We start from the raw sequence: 26,295 nt of genomic DNA on the forward strand, positions 1-26,295 counted from the left end.
CACCTTCGAGAACCACTGCTGGACATGAGAGGTGGTACAATAGATGTGAACAACTGTCACTGGAAAAAAGAGCTGAGAATCACTGTTCTCTAGGACCTAGAATCAAATTCAGGAGAGACCAGTAATGGGAAAAGGTATAGATCTCAGGGGCTGGATTGCTTCATAGGAGATCTTGAAGATTTGATTTTATAATCCTTCTCTGGACACAGAGTTAAAAGGGAGCAGAGATTTAGAAAAGACTAGGGGAAGTTTCTAAGTCAACATCTTAGTTAAATTAAAACTGGAGAAAGGCAGGAGAGGTAATCTCAGCATGGACAACTGAGGCATGAGGTGCCACCAGGCTAAAACTGTATGTAGCTGATCCAAGGATAGCCAGTTCCTGGTGTCATGAGGGTACGAGGAGGAGGAATACCCTGTTTCTTTAGTGTGATCTGATAATGTTTTGGGAACATGAAAGAAAACATGGAAGTAGTTTCCGGGAAGCTAGGTGGTCAAAGAGAAACAAACTCTACCCCTGAGAGTCCAAGTCGAAGCTCTGTGAAAGATGAGAAATGCTGTGAAGCCTACTGAGGTGAAGACTGCTCCAGTCAGAGGTGGCTGCAATGACCTGGGGCTTGAGGAGGACACTTCTTTGTGAACCGTGGTCTCATGAATCTAGGTTCATTTTCTTACTCCCATCAAAATACAGACTAAGATCCTTTTCTCTTTTCCAAGCTACAGTGGGAACATCGAATTTTAGGGGCTAAAGTAGTGGTTCTTAAGTATTTAGGGGACATGGGTTCCTTCAAGAATTTGACAAAAACTAGGAATTCTCTCCCCAGAAAAATTCATATATGTGCACATACAAATGCACATAATTTTGTGCAAAATGTCATGGTGTTAATAATCTTTGAAGTCCCTGAAAGCTGTGCCTAGTATAAGATTTCTATTTTTAAAGAAATATCTAAAATGTATAACACTGGCAAGAGCTCTCTGCTTTAAAAAAAAAAAAAACTGGTGCTGACTTATATCCATGCAATCTCTTCTCAGAGTTCTCCTATATTTTTATAGCTTCAGTTCATGACATCAGCGAATTCTCCTCATTGATTTGAACTCATCGTCTCTGTTGCTTCTTGAATAGGTTCAGCATTGTGGTTAGGAACAGAGGCTTTTTGGGGGGAGTGAGACAATCAGGATTAGTATGGGATACTTGTTTTTCATGACACACATTTCTGGATTTTTAAGTTTCTGATGATGTGCAATTTGATTAAATTTAAATAGAAAAAGAAACAAAATTTGCAAGGATTTAGACTCAAACAGACCTGGTTTTGAGTCTTTGCTCCGTTGCTTCCTAGTTCCATAACTTGGTTCTAGTTGCCTAGTTTCTTCATTGTAGAGCGGGGGAAATTATGTACCTCTTTTATGAGGCTGTTGTGAAGATTAAGTGAGATAATATATACAAGGCATCTGGCACTGTGCCTGGCACACAGTGGTGTTCAATAACTATTTTCTATAATTATCATATCCCGATTGCTTCTTGGTATAGGACCCTCGATTCTAGCCAGGAATGGAAGGTACTGACACTGGGCAGTAATTAATTTATAGGAGTCTATCCAACTTCTTCCCCTGACAAGCCGAGGAGCAAGTGCAAAATGTCATGGTATCTATGAAATTGATCCCCAAATCAAAACCTTAAATCTTCAGAGAGAGCACCAAGCTCCATACGGACTGTTAAATACATGATGTTTTGCTTAACCTTCAACTTCCCAGGCCCCAAGGGTTTGATTTGGCAATAACCAACAGACTATGGATAAGATATTAGCAACAGGGTTCATTTTAGGTTTGAAAGGGATGAGGAGAAATTGTACTATTCACCACAACCCCAGACAAAATGTGAGAATCCATCAGGCCTTTAAAAGCTTTCACAAGATAGGCCACCACAACTTCCCTCTACAAGTCCATGATTCAACAGCTTTCCCCTGACTTCCCCATAGGGCTCTCTATGAGACAAGATGGGAAAATTAATTCTGGCTGATTCTTTCTGATGGCCCTTCAAAGGCATCCCCCACTCCCCTTACCCATCCTCCGGCTTGCCTCTGTCCCTTACATTCTGTTTTGCCTTCCTTCCTGTGCAGTAAATTCCATCCTCTCTCACCTCCTCAAGAGTACCTTGTCCTTGCTCTTTCCCTCAGCATTGCATTTTCTTCTCAACTGGGCCATTCCTACAAGCATACACATGTGCAGTAATACTGCCCATCAAACAAAAATCCTCTCAAACCCACATCCACACTAAATTACTGTCCCAATTCTCTGCTCCTCTTTATAATAAAATTACTTGAGAGTTGTCTGTACCTGCCATCTTTGATTCTCTGGATTCACCTCCACCCCTTCTGTTATGGATCGAATTCCCCCCAGATCCATACGCTGAAGCCCCAAAGTGATTGGATTTGGAGACAGAGCCTTTAAGGAGAAGATTAAGACTAAATGAGGCCACCAGGGTGAGGTCCTAATTTGATAGGACTGGTATCCTTATGAAAAGAGGAAGAGACACTGGAGTTCTCTCTCTGAGCACACAGAGAGGAAAGGCCATGTGAGGACCCAGCAAGAAGGGGCTGTCTATAAGCCAAGAAGAAAGGCCTCACCAGAAACCAAGGCTGCTGGCACCTTGATCTTGGACTTCCAGCCTCTAGAACTGTGAGAAAATAAATTTCTGTTGTTCAAGCCACCCAGTGTGTGATATTTTGTTATGGCAGCCCAAGCAGATTAATACACCTTCTCTCTCTCACTCCCCCCTCCCTTTATTGTGGCCCTGAGGGGACTGACTAACTCAAAGTAATTAGTAGAGTTTCCAGGCTGCCTGTGAACACCCTGTGTGAGTCATTAGGGGTTTCTAACTCAAAGGCAGTTGTGGTACTGAGTCAGAGCCTAGCCAATGAATGGAGCAGACACAGCCACGTAGAGGAGACAGGCTGTGGAATCAAGACTCTTTGTAGCTCAGCAGGGCCAGCAATGGGGCTACATAACGGTGTGGGCATCCCAGAAAGGTCTCAGGCAGGCGCCGCTAACCCAGACGCCTACAGGGCCAGGCTGACCATGAACTTGAAAGCAAGCTGAAGCTTGTGAAATGGCTTCTGAGGTTGTATTCCTTTTAAAGACAGACCAACCATGTAGGAAGGCTCTTCATTTTCACAAAGAAATATGTGCGAAAACACCCTGGCCCCTCAGTTTATCTTTTGTCTTGCCCCTTCTGATGGATTCATGGATCCATAGAAATGTTTCTCCACTATATGAAAAACTGTGAAACAAGAGCTACGGTCAATGACAAACGAATGCAACCTCAGGACTGGGGAGGAGAGGGGAGGGCTGGGAACCCTGGTGAATCGGTGAGTGCCTGCCCCATTGAGGGGGCAGACCTTGCTCCATAGGAAGCTGCTGTCATATGGGAATGAAGATCCAGTATTGTCAGATCTAATAACTTTTCAAAAGAAGCTAGAAATCTAGATTTTTAAAAAGAGAAATTCCCCCAATATTTAAATGTTGTTTCAATGTTTTGAAGACACAATGGACCTAAAGCAAACCCATCTGTGGGCTTAAGTGATTCTCAGCCTGCCCATTTATAACCTTTGGCTGTTGAGGGAGAAGCTGCAGGTGTCTGAGAGGGGAAGTTTCATGTATTCAAGCTTGTTGTCTTTACTGCCTTGTGGAGACCCCAATGCTTGCCTTGGGCAAGGACGCACTGCTTGGACAAGAAGAAATGCTCCATCCATGCCCAAGGCCCCTCTGACCTTTCATCTAGCTTCATTCATTCCCTGAGTGAGTAGCTAAATACCACCAATATTCAGACAACTCCCATACTGGGATCTCCACCCCAGGTTGCTCCCCTGAGAGTAGGGTTGCTATGCTCAACTGCTTAAAATCTGCACAGGTACTCACAGGTGGATGTCTGACAGGTATTTCAAATTACCATGTGCACATTGGCACCTGCTGATTCCTTCCTCCACACCTCGTCTTCCCCAACTCCATAAACAGCATCACCATTTCCCTGTTGCTCATGACAAAAATGTAGGATTTCTCTCTCTCTTCACATTCTGTATCCAACCCATCAGCAAGCCCTACCAATGCTATGTTCAAAACATATCCCAAACCTGACCCCCTCTCACCACCTTCCATCATTACCTCCCCAGATTAAGACACCGACACCTATGACCCCACCATACAATTACCTCACAATAGGTCTTCCTGTTTCTCTTCATGACCCTGATATGGGTTGAACGTGTTCCCCGAAAGTTTCATGGATTAGAAACTTAATTCCCAGTTTGACAGTGTTAAGAGGAAAGAAATCCTATTATGGTGATTGAAAGTTGAGACCTTTAAGAGGTGATTAGATTGTGAGGACTCTACCCTTGTCAACAGATTGATCCATTCATGGAGTAATGAATGTGGTTCTGATGGCTTTATAAAGAAGCGAGTGAGAAGTTTAGCCCTCTCTTGCTCAGCCATTTGCCATGTGACACCCTGCTCTGCTGTAGAGCCACCACCAAGAAGAAGGCCCTCACCAGATGTGTTCCCTGGAAGATGGACTTCCCAGCCTCTGAAACTGTAAGAAATAAACTTGTACTTCTTTATAAATTACCCAGTTTCAGGTTTTGACAAGTTTCTGGGATAAGCAACAGAAACAGACTAAATATGGACCCTCTCAGTAACTTCTCCACAAAGCAGTTAGCAGGTTTTAAAATAGATGTACAAATCAGATCTTTTCCTTAAAATCTTCCAATTGCTTTCCAAATTCAAACCTATTATTACCGTGACTGTCGGATCCTAAACATCCCTGTGGCTCCTATTCTCCTTTCATTTAGATGACCACCCCAACTACAACCCCATTTACCCTCTCTCTGACAACCAGAGAGAGGTGTCTCTCTCTCCTTTCACTTTCTGCCCTAATTCAGACCCCTGCACTGTATTACTTTATTTACCCTTCTTTATTTCCCTTCTAAGCACTTATTCCATCTGACATATCTGTTATTGTCTGTCTCCTCCCCAGGAACACGAGCTAAATGATAACAAGGTGTTCATCTCTTATATAACAACGTGTTCTTACAGTCTAGCACTGTGGCCAGTGGATAGTAGGTGCTTCCTAAATATTTGTTGGGATGGCTGAAGAGACACAGGTCCATATGGAAACCTCCAGTAGCCAAAACCAAGGTCTGATGCAGTTGTTCACAGAAGGCTACTCACTGATGGAGGAAGGCAAAGAGGTATCTCATGATGACCAGAGTGGTTTGGGGCAGGACCAGGAGGACTTTCCGGATGTGCAGAGCTCTCTCCTGCAGGTTGTCCATTGCTGAAAGAAGAAAGCCATGTGTCATCCTCCACTGTGACTGAGATCCCAGGGAATAATGGCCAGAGTCTCTTATTCCTAGCAGGTTCAACATAGAGAGCACCAGCTCAAGCCCACACACAAGCACTGGTGCACAGTGACAGGAGTTTCACCTCTGTTGCTTCTTGGGGTGGGGCTGCTGGAAGAGGGCACATGCTGGGCTCCAGACATTTACCAATGCAGGACTTAGGGTGTATGCTCCTTGGGCACAGAAGTGGTTGGAGATGTTTCCCACAACATCTACTACCTTCTTATTCAAACAATCACAGACAAGGAGCCATCCATTAACCTGCTATGACTGCTCAACACCCAGCATATATCTGGGGAGGGAAAGAGGCTGTGCAGGTCCTGTCCTGCCCACTCTACACATGTGTCACCTCATCCTCTGGACAAGCCTGGCTTATCTTCCCCCTCCTTTATAGGCAGTCAGGATGAGTAGAATGTGGCCAGAGGTAGGAGATGGCAGCCCCATGGGTAAGTAGCATTATCCAGGAAAAAGACCAGAGGTTTCCTGACTTTCATGCTATGGACAGGTTAGTTATAGGTATGGCCCTAGGTTTGTGGCCTCCATCATGGGAAGCCTCCCACTTCAACAGAGTGCCAGGTGGATAGTGTCATTTTCTATGACTGCCTTTATGTAAAAAAGAAATGGAAAGGACTAGATTAGGAGTAAGAATGTATCTCTAGGGGAGAACTGGGCAGTCAAGGGATCTTGAATTGTCTTGGCAACCTCAGTCCAACTTAAGATACTTCACCTAGGTCCAGTCCTGGAAAGAGACATGAAGACATGGCCCAAGGGATCCATATACTTAATAACCCACATAACTCTTTTCCACTAGACTCCCACAGAGGGCCGACAAACAAAAAAGGAGAGCTAGTTTCCTGACTGCTCTGGGCCTTTCTCTCTTAGAATAACTGAGAGAGGAACAAATGCTCAGGTAGATACCAAGTCAAACTGGAAACTTGCAGGGGCATGAAGACCCTGGTTGACATGGGAAGAAAGATCTTTTTTCAGTTTCAAAGGCACCGCTTCTTCCAGCCGCTGGAGCATCATTCAGATGAGGTCTGCTTCCATGGATGGTTTTCCATGGAAAACAAATGAGAGACTGTTCCAGTATCATCGCTAAGCTAAATGGCTAGTAATAGCTTTTCAAGCACCAAATTTAACCATAAGAGGCTGAGAACCCCTAAGAAGGATAAAGTAGAGACCACAGATTTCTCTCTGGGAAAATATGTTACTTTACTACTTTTAAATGTGCAGAGGGCTTTTATTCCTAGAGGAACACATTAATAGATCTAGCAGGTAACACATGCCATATTTAAAGCAACAAGCAGGAAGTATTTGCAACATTTATGCTTTTCCCACTTGTATAATATAAAGCACAAGTACTAGTGCATAAGCATCAAATAATTGAAAAGGACTGGGTCTCACATATGAATATAAAGATATTTACTAAAGGAAAACAGAGCCCAGAGACAGGAAAGAGTTTCAGACTGAAGTGAATAAGAAAGAAAAAAGCCAGAGTCCTGACTTAGAGTCCTAGACTTTCACTGAAAAGTCATTCCTCCTCCCCGCCCACTAGCGGATGAAGGAGCAAGGATGAGGGGGAGAAACATCACTGAGGAAAAGGAAAACTTTACCCCAAATCTTATAAGAAACAAAGACCCCATGGAAATTTTTTCTCTCGTTACTAGGTGTTCTGGCCCAGAAGGCAGTCTGAGGCCGGGATGGTACTTACTGACGCAGGCCATCAGGTCATGGAAGATGTCCTTGGGGAAGAGAGGGTGTTCCAGTCCCCGGAAATAAAGCTTCAGGACCCCAGCAATGGAGTCCATGTCATGGTCATTCTGGTCCCCAGCCAGAGGGTCCTCTCCTGAGGATTAGTAACCCCCCCAAAAAGGAAAGAGAGAATGAGAGAGAAAAAAACACATAGGACAAAACAGAGGTGGTGGGTAAGGGGTTCCCTATTTATGTCCTTGTCTCCGTTTATCAGCTCCCTGCCCAGCATGGTGGTCATGAGTGGGGCAGACCAGGAAATAGTTTCAGGGGCCCTAGGATCAGAGGAGGGCAGAAGAGTTCAGCACCATAAACTTTCTCAGGCTGGTATGCCTAGCTCTGGGACATTCCCTTCAGGCTGAGGTTGGACACAGCAACTGCCTCTCCCAGAAGAATCATGAAACCAGGCTGGGACTGAGCCCCTAGGGGAGGAAAATGAGGCCAAAGAGGCCAGCTCCCCAGACTAGCTCTCGCTCCTCCTGGCCTGCAACAAAGGACACCTACTTACAGGAGAACAATCATGCCGGAGCTCCCTATGGAAAATTTCACATCAGATGTAATTAGATTTAATGATAGGACCAACCTCAAATTGAAACTATATATATCCATTACCGTGACGGAAATTGCCAAAGCTTGCCCATTACCTTAATAGCCCACAAGATAATAAATGGGCTACAATGAAAAGGCACATTAGCCTTGATATTAACTGCCACCAAGGGTTCCGGATAAAGCCATAAACTGCCCAGATATGATAGTTAACTTCTTGGGTTTTGGCAGATCATCGCAGAAAAGAGGTCGAATGGGTGGGGCTGAACTGGAAGGAGGGAGCTGGGCTCTGCCCTCGTAACTCCCTGCATAACTAAGGGGGAGTGTGTCCAAGAGAACTCGTGCCTGCTGTCACCAGATGGAGGCAAGCTGGCTTCCTAACCTCTGGGGACCTCTCAGGAGAGAAAGGACTGAGCCAATACCCCAGGGGACTGGCAAACATTTGGTATTATCTCCAAAGCCGTTTCCTTACCTCTCTCAAAGGCATTTTTGATGTCATTCACTTCCACCTGGGATCCTGACACCCGAAAAATTCCTTCATGCTGTAGTCCTGAAAATACACAGGGAAAAGTGATCAAGGAGAAGAAAAAACAAACTCACAACCATAGTGCCAAGCTAAGTTGAATTCCTATCTCCCCCAGCCAGAGTGTATTTAAGCACTTTGTCTCTCTTTTTCAGGCCAAAGAAGAAAAACATGTAAAAGCATGTTGGAAAAGTCACTGGAATGATTATGAGGTGTCAGCCTAAAGAAAGAACCGATCGGAGACTTAAGGGAAGGGATGTCTAAGGCAGGCTCTACTTCTGACTCCAATGGTGACTAGGTGGCAGGTTCCTTCTCTATCTTTGCCTCTCTGTTCCCATCTGTAAAGCAAGAAAGTGACCCATTGGTGTTTTCTTATCACCCAGAGTCAAGAATGGGAAATGTGTCATGGCAAGAAAGACATAAGGTGCCATTAAAGGAGTTTCATATGGCTTGAGATTATAATTAATGCTGTAGCTGCTCTAACACTGTTCGACTCTTCTAAGGGTGATGCTTTCAATACTTAATGAAAAAGAGAGGACATGAAAATGCAAGTGATCAGTCAACAGTTAGTATTTCCAGACACTGTGCTAGGCCCTGGTCCCTGATCACAGCTTTACTCTAAACACGAACATGGATGAACGCTACACTACAATAATGTGCACAAAAACTTTGTCTTTTGGGGTTTTGTTAGAGTAGAAATAATCATGAAAAATAATGCTTGTATAGTGATTGCTGCTAATAAATGCTTCCATCTAAACAACTCACTTGGTCCGCACAATAAGAGATAACCTCACAACAAGGTAGGGGTTAGGAGCAACTCCATTTTCTAGATAAGGGGACAGGTGAGTGATGACTGAAGTCACATAGGTAATAAGAACCAGGGCCAGGATTCAAACCCAGGCTTTTTGGCTGCAATCGTGTGCTCAGCCCTCAATGCCAGGCTTGTGGGGCCTGTTAAAGTGTGAGTGCAGAGAGGGCAGGAACCACCTCAGTCAGTCTGGACATGGACATGGCGTAGAGATAGACTACACGTGCAAAACCAGTGAGAAATCCAGGAAGCATGTCCTTAGTACTTCCATGGCATCAGGACTGTCCAGCCTTTCTCAGGAGCCCAGGGTCTCAATTGTGGGCACTTTGTCAAAATTCCCTCTGTTATGATACAATCATTCAAAAACCTTGACATATCAGAGAAACCTCAGAAAAACTAAATAGAATAATGCTACATTTTGCCCACTGTTTCAGGGTTACTCTCTCAGTGAAGGGGCAGCCGGATTCTATCAACTAGACCTTTGGTGGCTAACCACAAAGGCCAGGACTGAGATCCTGAGTCCAACTGAAACATTAAGAAGTAAGGAGAGAGAATGTAATTTCCTGGCTTGTAACAGGACTTAAGGTGTCTGCTCCTCTAAGGGAATCTCCTCACAGGATGGCGGCAACGTTAAAACCCCACTAATGCCAGTGTAATAGCACTACATTAGTTACCAATGGGATGGAAGGGCCAGATAATGTTGTTTAAATGCAGAATGTAAACAGCAAGTGCTCTGATGGAAAAAGCCACAGACCCAGGGTCTTGTCAAAAACACAGTATAAAGAAATGTCATCTCAGAGACCAGACTACTCATTGTGGCTGGCGAAGCCAACTACACAACTTCCTGAGAGACGGTCGTCTCAGCAAGGAAAGCAGCCTTGGCTCATGAGCCCATGAGAAAAAGAAATCAGAGGAAAGCTTATTAGACATCAGGCAGCAAGCCTGAAACACACTGAGCTCTTTCAGTCTGATTTCTGTTTCCCCTCGAGAACCTATGCTTTAGAAGGACCATTATGTACTCTTGCTCAATAAGCAGAATCTTTAGTGTCTAATCTGATAACACTGAAAGCAGGAACATTAATAGGTGCTTGGTTTCCTGAAAGTAAAGGGGAAAACCAGTTGGCTTTTATTATAATACTGGTAAATCCTTGCATAACCAAACAGACACATCCATGATCTTTCTTACTTTTTCTTAGTCGCACTAACATGAACGTACAAAACCCATCAGACCTGGATAAGTTATTTGGAAATGGCAACAAAACCTTCCATTTCGTGCTGGATCCAGCCATTTTCAAGAGGTGCGCTCCTACAGAATTCTTGAAATGACTGTTACAGCAGCCATCTCATGCTCACAATGCTTTGCTCCCTTCCTTATGAAAATGCAGGGTTTTTTCATCATGACCCAGTGTCAGTTGTTCCTCACATCCCTTCCCCTCCTTCAAGTCTTCCTGGATCACCCTGACCCACAGGTAGCTTTCTCATCTTTATAACGGGAACTATGTCTTCCTCCCAGGAGATTTGAAGATAGTTAGGATGTGAAAATTCCCAACATTTGGTGAGCGATACACTCTTCTGAGACTGACAAAACTTATGAATCCTACCCCCGTTAAATGCATACACACAAAAATTTTAACCATAGTTTTTTAGGGAGTTCATAAATATCTTGAGCTCTGATTTGGGAAAAAATTCAATTTAGATGAACAAACCTTTTTTTTGGGTAGCTGGCCAGTACAAGAATTGAACTCTGGACCTTGGTGTTACTGAACAAATGTTTTTTGAGCAGATACTATGTGCTAAGTTTTTTTTAAAAATCAACCATGTATTTATTTGCTTAATCCTAGAATGCACATAGAATAGTCTCAGAATTTCTAAGACTTATCCCTGCAATGAACAAATTACTAAGTATAGTACAATATTTGTTTATAGCTCTTTTTGTCTTTAGACTTGTACAAGTATATCATCAAAGCACTGTTTTCCAAAGGTACTTCTTTCTCATTGCCCTTCAGTGTAGTTGTTATTCATTTATAACACAGTTAAGTTTACTTGTCACCGTTTGTTTTCTACTTTGCATTTTACCCACACCTGATTTTATTTCTCTTTTGAGTATGGAAAACACTAATGTAGTTCTAAAAGTGAAAACTACACAAAAGGTACACGCAGAGAAATGCCACCTCTTCCACCTCCTGCTCCCCCAGCCTGTTCACCCACTTCCCCTCATTTATCTGTCCTGTATTTCTTTTTGCAGAAATGAGAAGATACATGTATATTCTCATATCCTCTTCTAACAAAGTGCATTTTATTTTTTTACTTAACAATATCCTGAGAATCTCTCCATATCAGTTCCTGGAAATCTTCCTCATTCATTTTTCACAATCACATAGTACTCTATTGAATTAATGTACCATCATTTTTTCAACCATTCTTTTATGTATGGGCACTTAGGTAGTTTCTAATATTTGGCAATTATAAACAATGCTGCAACAAAGAACCTTGTGCATATATATTTATATTGTTGGAGGTATATCTTCACAATAAATTCCTAGAAGGATTGCTGGATCAGAAGATAACTGCAGGAGTTCCAGTCAAGATGGCGGGATAGACAGTCCTCAGCGTCACTCTCTCCTGTAAATCAACCAATTTACAGCTATAAAAATGTACCGTCAGCCAAGCTGGGGCTGCTGGAACTCAGGGTAAGAGGAGGAGAGACCTACAGAGTTCAAGAAGGCAGGAAAAACTACGATGAGAGAAAGAAAAAACTGCTCTGAGCATTTCAGGCCACAGCCACTTTAAGGTTCCAGTTGCTGAGCGCATGGAGCAGGAGCCAGCAGAAGCTGCAGCTGTGCCCTTCAGATGGAGTTACTTGGAGGCGGCAGGGGAGAAGAGGGCCTTGGTGGCCCCCAGGACAGCAAGACCACTAATAGGGTTCCTGTGGACCCACGCAGGAGAGAGGAACCAGAATAGCTGAAAAAGGGGAGCCATTCAGAGGCCAGTGAGTCATTGCAAGGGACTAGCACAGGGCCCATCCCATGGGAAGCGCTGGGAGCATGGGCGGTGGGGGAGACAGGCCCACTGGGAGAACACTGGGGTACAGTAAGGACAGCTGATCCGCCCCCCAATCAGCGCAGGACCACTCAGAGAAGACTGGTCGGGAATGCAGAATTGCATGGGGTGCAGTTTGATGAAAAAACTCAGGCCCAGATCAGAGTTTCTACATAACCCAGGTGCACCAAGTCTTGGGAGAGCCAGAAGTACCTATAAGGTCAACCATTAAACCCTGAGCTGCACAAAAAGCCTCCCCTAGGGAAACAGCAGCAAAGCAGCAATTTAGCTCAACCACACAGCTCAAGTACTGGATCACACAGGAAGTTCCCCTGTGTTAGAAGTAAGCAAAGGACAAAAAATTAGTTCTGGCCCAGGCACACCACCAACGCCTTGGGGTCCGCCAGGGGACATGAAGCATGGATCTGGGGACCGGACCACTGCCCACAACCACTCACACCACCAGCACCACAAGGCCCCTCCCGTGGGCCTGGGGCATGGATCCGGGAACCAGACCCCCTTCCTACAACCAGGCACACCGTGCCAGCGCCTTGGGGCCCACCTGGGGACCTGAAGCATGGAGAAGGGGACCAGACTACCTTCCCACAACCAGGCACACCACACTAGTGCCTTTGGGCCCACCCAGGGACCTGAGGTATGGAGAAGGGGACCAGACCCCCCTCCCATAACCAAGCACACTATGCCAGTGCCTTGGGGCCTGCCTGGGGAACCCAGGCTTGGAGCCAGGGATAGAACCCCCCCCCCCAACAACCTGACACACTGCTAGCACCAAGGAGCAAGCCAAAAACATCACCTCTGTGTGGGTGGCCCACCACGGCTACCACAATGACCATGGCTGCTGCGGAAGTGGCTAGACTCCACAACCACCACACAGATGGTCGCCAGCTACTGGAATGCAGTGACACAAGGACAGTCACCAGCAGAGATAAAGAAAAGAAGAGGATGTCTATCTCCACAAAGCCCATTTCAGAGTGACAGAAGAAGCGTCTGCTCTATGATAATATTGGGGGACCTGATCACAGCTCTCAGCATTGGACAGATCATCTAGGCAACAAATCAACAGAGTAACCATTATTCTTTCAGAAGGAGAGAAGAAATCTAGGGTAATTAGAGGGTGGAGGGGGAGCGAGAGGGGGTTGAGGAGAGATTGGACAAGGGCATAAAGAATAATTATGATTTATAATAATATATATGCTAGTAATATTGATTTGATCAACATATCTCAATGTTGAACCCCCAAAATATATATAATTAATTTGGATTCAATAAAAAATTTTTTTTTAAAAAAGATAAATGCATATGTAGTTTTGTGAGATACTGCCAAATTCCCTTCGAGAAGGGTGGTACCAGTTTGTATTCCCATCAACAATATATGAACATGCCTGTTTTTCCAGAGCTTCACCACAGAAATGTGCTAAGTTTTTGTTTCTTCATGTACTGTGCCTGTACAGGGGCAGAGACAGGTACATTCAAGCCACACTATCCAGAATCTGCCCACTTCACAGCTAACACCCTGGTTCAGGCCACCATCATGTCTTCCTTGGTTCTACTGCAGTAACTTGCTGTTTCCTCCTTAAGGTCTTATCTCCATTCACCAGCCAGGGATCCTTTAAAAAGAAGACTCCCTGCTCAAAATTCTCCAATGGCTTCCCATCTCACTCAGAGTAAAATTCAAACACCTGCCTTAGCCTACAAGACCCTAAGAGTCTGGCCTCTGGCTTCATCTCCTGTCACTCCGCGCTGTACTCACTCTGCTCCAGCCATGCTGGCCTCCTGTGTGCTGCTCCTTGTGCATGCCAAGGGTCTCTGCACCTGATGCTCCCTCTCCCCAAGATATTCTTCCCCAGATGTCCATGTGGCTCATACCCTCACACCTTTACTCAAATGTCACCTTCTTAGGAGAGGCCTTTCCCCTGAACCCCTCTAAAACAGTGTCCCTTCTCCATTCTCCATTCCCTCACCTTGCTTTACTTTTCTTCATGACACTCACTAATTGTCTGTTAATCCATCCTTTTATAGAATGTAAGATTCACAAAGGCAGGAACTTTTTAATAGCACACAAAAGCAATCAATACATATTTGTTGAATGAATGAATGAATGAAATACATGGAAGAATAAGCAGGAGTTCAGACCTTCTTCTTCCTATTGTCCTTTAGGCACAAATAATTCCTGCTGCCCTGAACTCAGTTTGGACTTATCTTTGCCAACTACTTGATCATTAATCAATACTGTCTTGTGAAATTTCTTATACTGCTATTCTGAATTACCACAGCTTATCTCCTTTTATTTAACTTATCACTTGCTTACTTATTTTCTTCTAACTACATCATAAAACCACTTAAAGAAAGGAATAGTGTATTACTCCTGTTTCTTTTCCTACTTGGCAATGCATGGTGCCCAGCACTGATGAGGGCCTCGATAAATATTTGTTGACTGTTCAACAGTGATATGTAATGTTGTTACTTCAAGTGAATAGAGATAATACTTTAAAATTACAGCTGATTAAAATGGGATAAGTTGAGGGCCGGCCCTTGGCTCACTTGGAAGAGTGTGGTGCTGATAACACCAAGGCCACGGGTTCGGATCCCTATATAGGGATGGCCGGTTAGCTCACTTGGGAGAGCGTGGTGCTGACAACACCAAGTGAAGGGTTAAGATCCTCTTACCGGTCATCTTTTTAAAAAAAATAAATAAATAAAATGGGATAAGTTGTAAGCATGCTAAAATAATTCCTATTCCAAAAATAAACCTGAATGATGTCCCAGTTTATAGGGAGAGAGGAAGGTGAGGGGAAGGAGAGAGAATGGCTGCCTCTGAAATCAAAACAGCAATCACCTACATACCTCCTTAGCTCCAGGAAGGTCATTCTGTCCCTCTTCCTATCACCAGACAGGACAGCATCTAAAAACAATTTCTGATGCCCAGTTCCTAGAAATCTTCATGGTTCTAGCTCAGATATCTATGCTTTCTAAGCATTCTTACACTTGGAAAATCAATTCTCTGGCAATGATCTCCATCCCTAAATTCTGTCCAACCAGACCAGTAGCTAGTGAGGAATGTAGTTTGTGAGATTTAGCTTCATCCAAGAAGAGGATAGCGTGATGTTACCTGGGCTGAGGAGCCAGCCCCCGCAGACTCTCAAATGCTGGATACTACTTTAAGGCCAGTTACTAACTGAGCTCTTGGGGATCTTGGATCCAGTGAGACCAAACCAGAACAAAAACTGAATATTATCAGAAATCAGTGCAACATTAGAAAAGGGATCAAACCAGTCTGGTCAAACCGGAAAGCCAATGTGACAAAATGGTCGGGTTGTGCTTTGGGAGATACCTACAAAGAGATACTTACAAAGACTATGAGTAATGGTGAAACTACCGCCACCATGCAATACCGGCTGGACTTACTCACGTAACAACTGTAATTTAAAACTCACTCTCAAGCTAGAAAAGGGCATGTGGTAAGTGGCTGAGGCATTTTGGGTCAAAACATATGATGTCTTTCTCTCAATGTCTAGGTGTGGCCATTCTGAGGTAACAAACACAGTGTGAACAAATAAGATTTTATTCCTTTTCTGAGAATGTCAGGATGGGAAGTCAATCTCTATTCTTACTCTGCAAATAATTCCTGGAAGTTCTCCCCAATCTTTGCACAAATATGGGCAAGGCTGAAATCCTGCTTACCGTGTCTGCTGATAAACCGGATACAGCTTTCTACCACCAGAGGAATTGCCTGGCTGGAGTCCTGAAAAGACAAAGAGAAACACATTAGAATCTTCAAAGAGGGATAGCCCACGGTCAGAGAAAATGGGCCAAAGCGTGAGGAACTCATCTCAGTTGGACCAGTGGCTGGTCCACAAAGGAGCACCTGGCCTGTCCTCCAAGCTCCATGGCACAAAAACACAACCACCTACAGATGCCTTAAATTCAGCATGTCCTAAATGGAACTTAACATCTTTTATCCCAAACCAGCCTCCCACCCCCAGCCATCCAATCAATCAATACATTCTGTCAAGTCTGCTTCCTAAACATCTCTCAAATCCATTCACTTTTCTCCATCTCTCCTACTACCCATCCAGTTCAATTCCCACCCTTGCCGTCCTCCAATCCACGTTTCTCTTTCTTCACATGGTGGATAGGTGATCTTTAAAAATGCACATCTCATCATTTAAACTCTTCCAAAGACTTCTCACGACTCTCTGTATAAGCCTTGTGTGTCCAGCATCCTGCCTTTGCCTCCCATTCCATTGTCTGCTCCTCCCCCTAGTTTCTGCTACAGCCACACCTTTCTGTTCCTCAGATAAGTCCTCCTTTGCCTCGTGGCTTTGCACGAGCTGCTCCTGCTGCTGGCATCCTCTTCTCAACCCTGACTGTGGCTTAATTGTGCAAGTGTGAATATTGGTTTGCATTTGTCACCACTATAGCTCAAGCTCTACGAGGGCAGATCCTCCATTGATTCTTGGGTGTCCAGGGCTGGCTATGATGCACTCACATAGCAGGTGCTCAATCAATATAAGTTGAACATAGCAGAATGAACCAGTGGGTGCTTCAGAAAGAGGGTTTGTTTGACATAAAAGTTAAGGGGAAAAAAAAGAAAGAAAAACCATGTTTTGGAAATAGAGATTACTTGGTGCTAAGCAAAGCACCAGGCCTCCCAGATGTCAATCTTTGCTCTGTTATCTTGGTAGACAGTCCTGCTCATGCCATTTAACTTCTTTGGGTCTCAATTTGCTTACTACACACTGGGGAGGGGACTGGTGGTGAGGAGAGTAATATTTCCTATTGGCACATGAACATTAGTCCCTATCATTTACAGAAAAATGTCTAGTGATGTTGGGCCATGCACTGAGTCTATTAGATGGATTGGTCCTGGTAACAATCCTATGGGGTATGTGTTATTATTATTATACTCATTTGACAAATGAGGAAATGAAGACTTAGCAAAGTTAAATAGCTGCTTATAGTCACATGACTGGTAAGTGGCAGAGCCAGGATTTAAACCCAGGCAGTCTCCCTCTGAGACTGAACATTTTATTACTACCCAGACTACATCCTAAGAGCTCAGTAAACATTGCCAGGTGTGTATACCAACTATTACTAAAAGCCAGAAGCATTTCATACTGCAGTTAAATGCACAATAATTCAGCTGTGGGGAAGAAAGACATCAGGCAGAGGGGCTCACAACCTAGCTAGAAAGGGCTTTAGATGTTCATGACAGAGACTAGACACTCAAGTGGGATGGGTCCATGTGGCTTCTGCCCATTTCACAGATTTGCCTGTGCCCCTCCCCTGGCTCTGAATTTTCCACTGTAGCCACAGGGTTTGGCCACTATTAGGTAAGCAGCTGGGTCTCATGAAGAAGTCAGGCTGAGAGAAAAGCCTTTAGCTCCCAAGCGTGCGGGAATCAGAGATGCTGCCAAAGGGAGTAGCACTGCATGTGCCAAGGTGGAGCTGGAGTCAGGAAAGTCTCAGCAACCCAAATGCTCATCTTCATGGCCCCCAAACCCATTTGCTTCCTCCAGCCCTCCAGCTACAGCAGCCAGTGTCTGCCCTCTTGTCGGCACCACTGACTTCTGCCAGTCAGGCTAGGGTGATCTTACAGGAAGAATCTCTGTCCTCTCTTCCTTATGCTAATGAAGAAACTAGGTTCCACAAAAAAAAAAAAAAAAAAAAAAAAAAAAAAAAAATTCCATTTGGGGGACATCTTTTTATATTTACAGACTTCTATTATTATACTTTTCATTTACAACAGTGATAATGATAGAGATACGAGAGTCTAAAGTTTTGCTGGTCTCAGATTTATATAAAGATTCAGAAGGAGGGAAGTTGGGAAGCTCACAGGTTACTGGCTTCAGCAGGTAACGTGAGTGCAAAATTGTGCCTGGACATGCAAGAAATGGGATATCAAAGGTAGTTAAAGGTAAGTACATAGAATGAGAAGAAGCAGGGCATCTTCACCTGCATGTCCATGGTTACCAATAGCACATAAGGAGCTAAGTAGCCCAGAGGGGGCTGGCCTGGCTGGTTAACTCACTTGGTTAGAGTGTGGTGTTGGTAACACCAAGGTCAAAAGTTCAGATCCCTGTACAGGACAGCTGCCCCCTGCCCCCACTCAAAAAAAGAAGTAGCCCAGAGGGATAATCTGTGGCAGACAAGGGTGGGCCAGAGACAACCTGACTTCCTTCCAAAGGGCATTTTCCTAGTCCCACTGTTCCAGTGCAGCCTAAACCAGAGTCCAGAGTCCAGTGGGAGCACAAAATGGACAAAGTCATGAAGGCTTCAAAGCTCTTGCCATTCCTCCCTCTTCCTGAAATGTTTCTGAGCTAGGAGTGAATTCATTTCCCTCAGATACCCAAAGACCCTGCACTCCACCAATGACTTTGTATACGGTTGACTGAGCAGTTTCTATATGTGTCGGTCTCTCCCTTTCTTCTCCTCTTCCATCCCTCAATATTAGAATCCATGACAGTTTAATTCTTTTATACACAATATTTTTGGTCATATAATCTCAGCGGTGGAAGGGGCCTTTAAGGACAATCAGGCCAAATTCCAGTCCAATCAGACTAGGAGAATTTTAAACCCAAAGTGGAAGGAGAAGCATAACTTGGAAAAAACAGTAAAGCAGTGGTCCAGTGATGTGTAAGAGAAAACAATCAGAAAGGTGGCCAGATAATGGCTACATATGCATTGTTTGGCATAATTTCCTAGGAGGAAGAGGGATAGGGTTTTGGTCAGGTACTGATTTCTGTTAGATTTGTTAGATTTCCGGTCTCACCAGGGAAGAAAATACAAGTCTTAACAACTGATTAGATGTAAGTAATGAGAAAAAAAAAGGTGTCAAAGATAAGATTTGGGGCCTCAGAGATTGTAAAGAATGGAGAGTCCCTATTAACAGAAATAGAGGAGTTGGGGGGAGGGGGGCTAAGGCAATCAAAATGTGGTGGGGGAAGGTGTGGAGACTGACACTAAGTGTAGAAGGTGCTCTCTCAACTTTCAAGCATTAATGTCTAGTCAATCACTTAGGAATTAGATCCAAAGACTCAGAAAGACAGCATTATAGAACAAAAGGAAGCTTAGGGAAGGAAAGAAAGATTAATCTAAGGGAACAAGAATGACAAAGGAAAAAATATGCGGAGGAGTCAAGACAGGACCAGGCCTTGGAAAAATGCCTAAATTTAGAGGAATGGAGAAAGAAAGGCCAGCAAAGAAAAAAATGAAAGAAATGGCCAGGAAAGAAAGAATGCTGGAAGTCTGGCCCATTAGCACAGTTGGGGGCCAGCCCGTGGCTCACTCGGGAGAGTACGGTGCTGAGAGAGCACAGTTGGTTACAGAACAGTGTTGCTAATACCAAGGTGAAGGGTTCAGATCCCTGTACACGCCAGCTGCCCAAAAAAAAGAAATGTTGGGCTTGGTAGGAGCAGGAAGGGTATGGAAGCAGCCAAGTGCCTCCTTTTTAAGAAAGGCCTAGCATGGTTTAAACCTAGTCTTTGCTAAGGTCAAAAATGACTAGAAACTATTAGAAACCCTCAAAAACAAAAGCTACTAAGATTCTTCCTTTTGTTTGGCTCATTAGCCATAAACAAACAAACATTTATTTCTTGGTTACTTATCTCCAAATTTTACCTTCCTGCTATCTTAGAAAAGCTTTTTGCTGATCCATCATTAGATTTGAACTGTTGGAGAGAAACTGGGGCAGCAGAACGAGAACAAGGTCTTTATTTAATTGGGGTTTTTAGTGTACCCTGGAACTCCTACCCAAATCTAGTCCCAGGTAAATACTACTTAGCCTGCAACTGCTTAGGCACTGCAAGATGCAAACCAGAGGGCTGCTGTTTCCCTCCAATGGTGAGCCCAACCAGGGGCACAGACCACCTGCCAAATTGTGGGCCCTGGCACTCCTTGTAGCCAGAGTGCAGGCTGCAAAGCCCTTGCACATAAGCTCCATCTATAAGGAGGCAGCCCAGCTTCAGTCCAGGAACTGAAAGCAACAAATTTCAAGTTCATTTTTGTTCTTAGTGTTCAAGGCAAAAAGGCTTGATCCTTCTTCAAGATATCCACTTATTAATTTTAAATGTAGTAAATTATCCATGGGAGACACTCTGTTCGTCTGTAGCTTTAAACGATATTATGGGAGAGAGGAAAAGAAAGAAAGAGAGGCGCAAGAGGAAGGAGGATTGCAATGAAATTTTTACAATTTAAAAAACGTGTAATTGAATCTGATGGCATTCTCATTAAAATGAGATCCAAAGTAGAGAGAAGGAAAATACTGACAGCAAAGCAAAGACAAGTGGGGCCCATCATCCGAGTCCTCCAGCTGGACTGCCCACCCAGCCAACGCAGTCAGATCAGCTGAAGAGATCACTGGGGCTGCCCACACCACAGAACCCATGTGCCTTCTACATTCGATTATCTCCCTGTGGCTACAGCCACTGTGAATTACCCAAAATGATTTTTTAAAGCCTGGATCAGCTTTCCACCCTGAATAGACACAAAGATATTTCTGAGCTGTCTTCATCCCCTCCCTGCTAACTGCCTTTTGCGTAGCTGGTATGAGCTTAGAGGACACAAAATCATTATTCAGTATTTGACATAAAGTATAATTAGTAAGTCACATTTGCTTCTGCAAAAAATACTTCAATTAAATCTTTTTAAACAAGCACAAGTGCTATTTAGAATGTCCACTGATGTGGATTACCCATGCCACTGCTTTCTAAGATCCCTCCTAATATGGGTAATGAGAGCCGGCTGCCCAGTGGCAGATTTTAAAACAACACTGAAGATCACGTGCAAAATTGCAAAGCTGAACAGCTCTTGCCTATCAATCCCAGACCAGACTTATCATTGCATTGTTAGCATGTCTTAGGAATACATCCAGGATGACCACACCACCAGAAACAGACAAAATCTGCAAACGTAAAACAAGACTGTTTGGTCTCTGTGATTAGCTGCTGTGAGTTACTGACATATTAATACCAATGTAGGAAGTGTCTTTCTTGTGGTCTCCTGGAATAGGATGCCATAGGCAGTTCTGGCAAAATCCACCCCAGTCAAACCAAATCTCTAGTATGCAAGAGGATAAATGACTAGAAAAGAGAGGAACAAGTCATAAAGACTATGACCAATCAAACTAAAGTTCAATCAATGAAGTTGCCATAGTATTAAATATACTATGACTAAAATGGTACAAACACAGTCATCAAGTCAGAAAAGTGTCTGTCCTGCCCACAGAGGAGTTGCAGAAATGTGTGTAGGATGTACTTGATTTTCATGCTAGGCCAGCCTGGCTCTTGTTGGGGGGCCCTTACCTGTTTCCTCACGGTTGAGCTACGTCTGTGGTTGATCACACCAAATCAGAGAGGACCCATCCAGCAACAGGGGAGGAAAAAGAAAAATGGTTACGGAATGAGACAACCACCAGAAATAAAGTTTTTAGTAACTAAAAACAATCTGTGTGGTGGTTAATGAAACAAGTCCCACTACTCAGCTCAGTCCCAGAAATGGCTAAGAGACTTAAGTTACTTCCTAAATAAAGCCCAATAAAGCTCTTTTCTTCACAAAAACAGTCTCCTGCTTTTAATGTCTACCATCAATCAAAATTAGAATAGGAAGGAATTGGCTCAATCTGTAGTAAAATGTATTTGGGTTAGACCATAAGAAGATATTTCTGTTTGCAAGCAGACACTGGTAAACACCTAAAGATGCTGCAGTTTTCTTTCTCTTAGAAATTGTCAGGGAAACGATAGGGAGCAATTTTACCGGACTTAGAGAGCAGAGCACCCGGACTGGAAGGAATCTTGGGATCTTCTGGGTCAATGTTTTTCAAGCTGCATTTAGCCTCAGAAGCGTTTTCCCAGAGAATCTGACTCAGAGGCACAGGGTGGTGCTACCCCCAAAACAATGGGGGTAGCACCACCCTGCTTTGAATGAAAGGAGGAACTAGAGCCTGACCACTGGGCCTCACTCAGTCTCTGCCGCCAGGCCACTCCTGAGGAACCTCTCTGGAATCCTAGAGCTCCTTGAATCTAGTATAATGCTCTTGTTTTATTGAAGAGGAAACTAGAGTTCAGAGAGAGAAAAAGAGTAACCCAAGGTCACACAGTGAAATGACCTAATGACAGGGAATTCAACAAGCTCTCTTCAGTCCCACAATACCTTCTGCAGATACAGGGGAACTTATACTAAGACTATTACCAAGAAGATATACTCCACAGAATTCCATTATCTTGGTTCCCTCCAGTCATCAAGACTGGCATATTAATGGAATCTTTATTGTAATCCACAATGATAAAACGATGAAAGCCAAATAAAGCTATCTCTAAATAATGAACCTATAATTGTAAATGGCCTCATGATTATTGTGTGTGTTGGCAGATAGAAGTGGTTGATATAATGGGCTAAACTCAGGGTCTCTAAGGAGTGCAGCCCATTAAAGCTTTTTCTCCAGTTAAATCAGCACAGTTTTAGGCATCTGAGAACTGCTGGCTGAATGAATGCCTTGCTCTCTGCCAGTTCATGAGTTTTCTCATAGCAGCACCATGACTGGGAGGGAAAATATTTGGCTTGGGTGGGGGAAGGAGGGGAAGGTGGGGAAAGATTGGGAGGGCTGCATACTTGTACATTAGGCAAGGATTTCTACCAATGCTATTTGGCAAGCCAATGCAATGCAATATTTCAATATTCAGCAACAGTCACTAATTAGGGGCTGTCATGTTTTCCATGCATAAAAATTCCCATATCAAATGCTATCTGCTGATCTTCTTTCTTTGGGTCAGAGACTTCTCAAAGCCCACATGTTGAAGTCTAGCAGCTGAAGTTAGGTTGCCAGGATCCTTCAGAGTTGAACGTTTATTTTCCTCGCAATGCTGAGCCTTTTGGGAGTTTCTGGGACTATTTCAGCAAATGACAACTTCTTTCACTCAGTTCTGCTCAGCTCCTTCCCTAGGTCACAGCAAACCCCCTTTCCATGGGATGGGGCCAGCAAGGCAAAGGGAAGGAGGCATGCCCGGCCCTAAGCCACTCTTTTGCAAAGTCATTCAATGCCCTTACATTTACAGCTCAGATCCCTGGCTCTTTCCCAGGCGAGGATAGCTCCACCCCACAGGCCTCTCTTTATTCATTCCCACAGCTGTCCCAGTCTACACCTACCTGGCCAGACTGCAATCTGTCCGCTGACCTGTTGGAAAGACAAAGGGAAAAAGCATATGTTGAAGCAGAAGGGGTGAAGGAAGGAGACCAGCTCCTAGGAACTACCATGCCTTGCCATCTCCCTAGAGAGCCACTGGTTTAACAGCATGGCAAAAAAGAAGAGAAGTGCCCAGAGCCTCTCTCAGGGCAAGAATTATTTCTGATGCTGGCTCCCAGTACAGAGTTTTCAGGATACCTAAACCATAGGTTTGACACCTCTGCTTCCCAATAGGAAAATAAGTGTGGATGCAGGGGAACAATAGCAAGGCAGATCATACTTTATAGAACAGATTATTAGAAGCCTTCCCAGAGGTGAAATTCAGCTTCTCTTATGTGTATGCTGGATATGTGTGTGTGGTGGGTAATGGGACAAGCTTGCTTGCTCCTGAGTATATAACCCACTCACCCAGTTCCCCTTCCCTCCCCTCCCCCTCAACAGTTGGGGTTGGAGGGGTAAGAAGGAAAAGTTGTTGTTTGGGGAAAGGAGAGAGAAGATGTGGACATTCTAGTTTTAGATTCATACTAAATTCTCCTGTTAGGTTGCACTGGAGTGGTAAGGGAGAGGTGAGATTTAATGCTGATACTGCTATCAAATCATAGTTCTCAATTCAATAGTGGGCCCTAATAGTTTAATGGGTTACAGCCAGCTTTCAAAAATGAATGCTTACTTCATAAGAAGTATTCTTATGTTTTTTAAAATTATACATGCATGCATACATGGGCCATGATGCAATATATGTTGCTTTGTTTGGATCCAAAGTTAATGAAGCTTGATCTGTATTAGACCCATATTATTTAAACCAGAGGCAAACCCAGCAGGCATTGAAACTGGGAAGGAGAGATCAGCTCCCACACTCCTCATCCAAGTGCCTGAAAAGGCCACTCCAAGGGCTGGGGGAAAGCAAGGCTTTTTCTTGCCTTTAAAGGTTGCTAATTGTTGATTACAGTTCAGCTCATCTTGAGCAACACCATCCCCCACCCCTAACAGCATCTCATTACTAAAGGCTCAGCTTTTATCTGCAAAAATATTATTCTGAGCCATTATTTTCAACATCTGTCCCATTTCCATTCTGGAATATTCATACACATCAATTATCCCTCTGTGGCAAGAACAAGGGCTCTTGCATTATGGTGACAAATACATACAGAAGGCAGGGACACGATGACTTGCACACAGGAAGATTTATAGCAATTTTTTTTCTTTATTGCTAGAACTTGTCATCTTTAGATTAAGGCAATTTGCAGCACTAATGAATGGTCAACATTCGTCCCTCCGTAGTTGCACATTTGGTGCATATATGTGTGTGAGCAAACCCATTCACTCTCACACATACACATGTGTACGTGCTCCCCACAGCCCTGCTCCCTGTCTTACTTATGGCCTATGCTTAGATTGTCTTGATAAAAAGAAATCACAGCTATGACTTGCTTCAAATAGTTCTGGGATTTTTTTGTTCCAATTCCCCATGGAGCAATCTGATAACCTAAGTGCAAAGATTTTCTATAAGCAAAGGTTGGCTCTCGATGCCCAAACCCATTTAGCATGAGTCCCTCAGGTGGTGGGGAGGAAAGAGAACAGAAGATACCTAACATTTTATTTTCTTCACATAAAATAAAATGCCTTAAAAATCACAAGATCAAAGATCAGAGAAAAAAAGAATGAATCATCTGGACAGACTGTCCAGGGCAGGAAAAGGACAGGGCAAGAAGGGTTTGTAAAGGGCTCTGGTATGAAAAGTGAGGTTCCAGTGCCTGGTGCCAATGAGCCAGTGAGTATCGCACACCTTCCTATACTCTGCAGTTTGTCTGAAGAGTGCTCAACAGTTTACTTAAAAATGTTAGACCTCTGTGTAAGTGTGGGACTGCCTGTCACTGATGCTACCACGTATTCCCTGTAGCCTCTCACCTCCTTTTCCTCACGTCCTTAAGCGAGGAGATTAGTGAGGCAGGGCATTCAGAGGCATCCCCAACCTGGGAATCCCATTAATCATAGGATGCTGAGAGCTAGGCAGGAGACCTGGGCAGGGTGCCAAAAAACCCCAGGGAAACTTCTCTTTCAACCTTCTGTTTGACAGCTGAGGAGAGAAAGTCCAGAGTACCATCCCGGTTCTCTGCCTTGCTACTTTCCAGGGTCTGGTTAAGATCATCCTATGAGATGAGACAGTCCATTCAGCACCATGGCCTCAGCATGGCCACAGCTGAGAGGGCTGCCACTTAAACAGCATCAGGCCCTTTCAAAGCCGAAGGAAACTGATGCTGTCCCTGGAAGCTACAGAAAGCAGCAGTCTGTCCATCACTCCTGCATTTGAGGATCCTCTCCTCTCCTCAGAGCAGCTGGGTGTTTCATCTCACAACTCCCTCCCTTCTTGCTCCAGACTCAGACCTGCCACAGAGGAGCTGAGAGTTTTAACAAAGCGTCTGGAAGGTAAATAGCCCCTCAGTCCCTTTACCCCAGTCATGGCAGAGGAGGCAAAGGAGGGGGACTGGGTGGAGAGCAGGCGCGTTCCATTTAAACAAATAGATGATACACATTAGTGCTTCATTAAGCACTGGCCTTTTCCCATTACTCAAGCAGTCATTTGGGGCATGTGCTTCTACATCAAACAGCCCAGGAAAAGAAATACATTCATATAACAAGATGGGGTCCACTTGGCTGAGGATGGAGGCATGTGTTCAGCAAGAAAGCTCGGGCTGGGCCTGCCCTCTCTGCCACACCTCCACAGAGTGTTCCCACACTCACTTTCTCCCAGGGTTTTCTGCAGGAGGTCGTGCTTGGCTTGTAACTTGGTGATGAGGTTCCTGCCCTCTAGGTACTCCTTCATTTTCTGTAAGAGAAGAGGAGGTGAAGGAGCAATCAAACTCCAGAAGAAGAAAAAAATCACAGAGGCTCAGCTGGACAATTCCCTTTTTAAAAGGTCATTCAGTTTCGGACCCATTCTCCACCACATCCATTTTTTATTTCTTTAAGGCTCTGAGCATATGGGCAGCTGCTGATTTTCATGGTGGAGTAATATCCTGCTCTGTGTTTTCCTGGGAGTTCTACG

The 26,295-nt window shown here is 44.1% G+C and overlaps 1 protein-coding gene across 3 annotated transcripts in view; it reads right to left on the reverse strand.

Moving 5' to 3' along the window:
* SRGAP2 (SLIT-ROBO Rho GTPase activating protein 2) overlaps nt 1-26,295 on the reverse strand; it is a 257,088-nt gene that overhangs the window by 15,211 nt on the left and 215,582 nt on the right. For all 3 annotated transcript variants that reach the window (XM_063113343.1, XM_063113341.1, XM_063113342.1), the window contains 7 exons: nt 25,992-26,076; nt 23,213-23,240; nt 21,373-21,397; nt 15,752-15,812; nt 8,152-8,229; nt 7,096-7,230; nt 5,215-5,320 (listed from right to left, as the gene is read on the reverse strand). In XM_063113343.1, the coding sequence (XP_062969413.1) occupies nt 5,215-5,320; nt 7,096-7,230; nt 8,152-8,229; nt 15,752-15,812; nt 21,373-21,397; nt 23,213-23,240; nt 25,992-26,076 (518 nt within the window). The remainder of the gene's footprint in view (nt 1-5,214; nt 5,321-7,095; nt 7,231-8,151; nt 8,230-15,751; nt 15,813-21,372; nt 21,398-23,212; nt 23,241-25,991; nt 26,077-26,295) is intronic.

This window comes from Cynocephalus volans, chromosome 11 (assembly GCF_027409185.1).
Source record: "Cynocephalus volans isolate mCynVol1 chromosome 11, mCynVol1.pri, whole genome shotgun sequence".
In the NCBI taxonomy this organism is placed as follows: domain Eukaryota; kingdom Metazoa; phylum Chordata; class Mammalia; order Dermoptera; family Cynocephalidae; genus Cynocephalus; species Cynocephalus volans.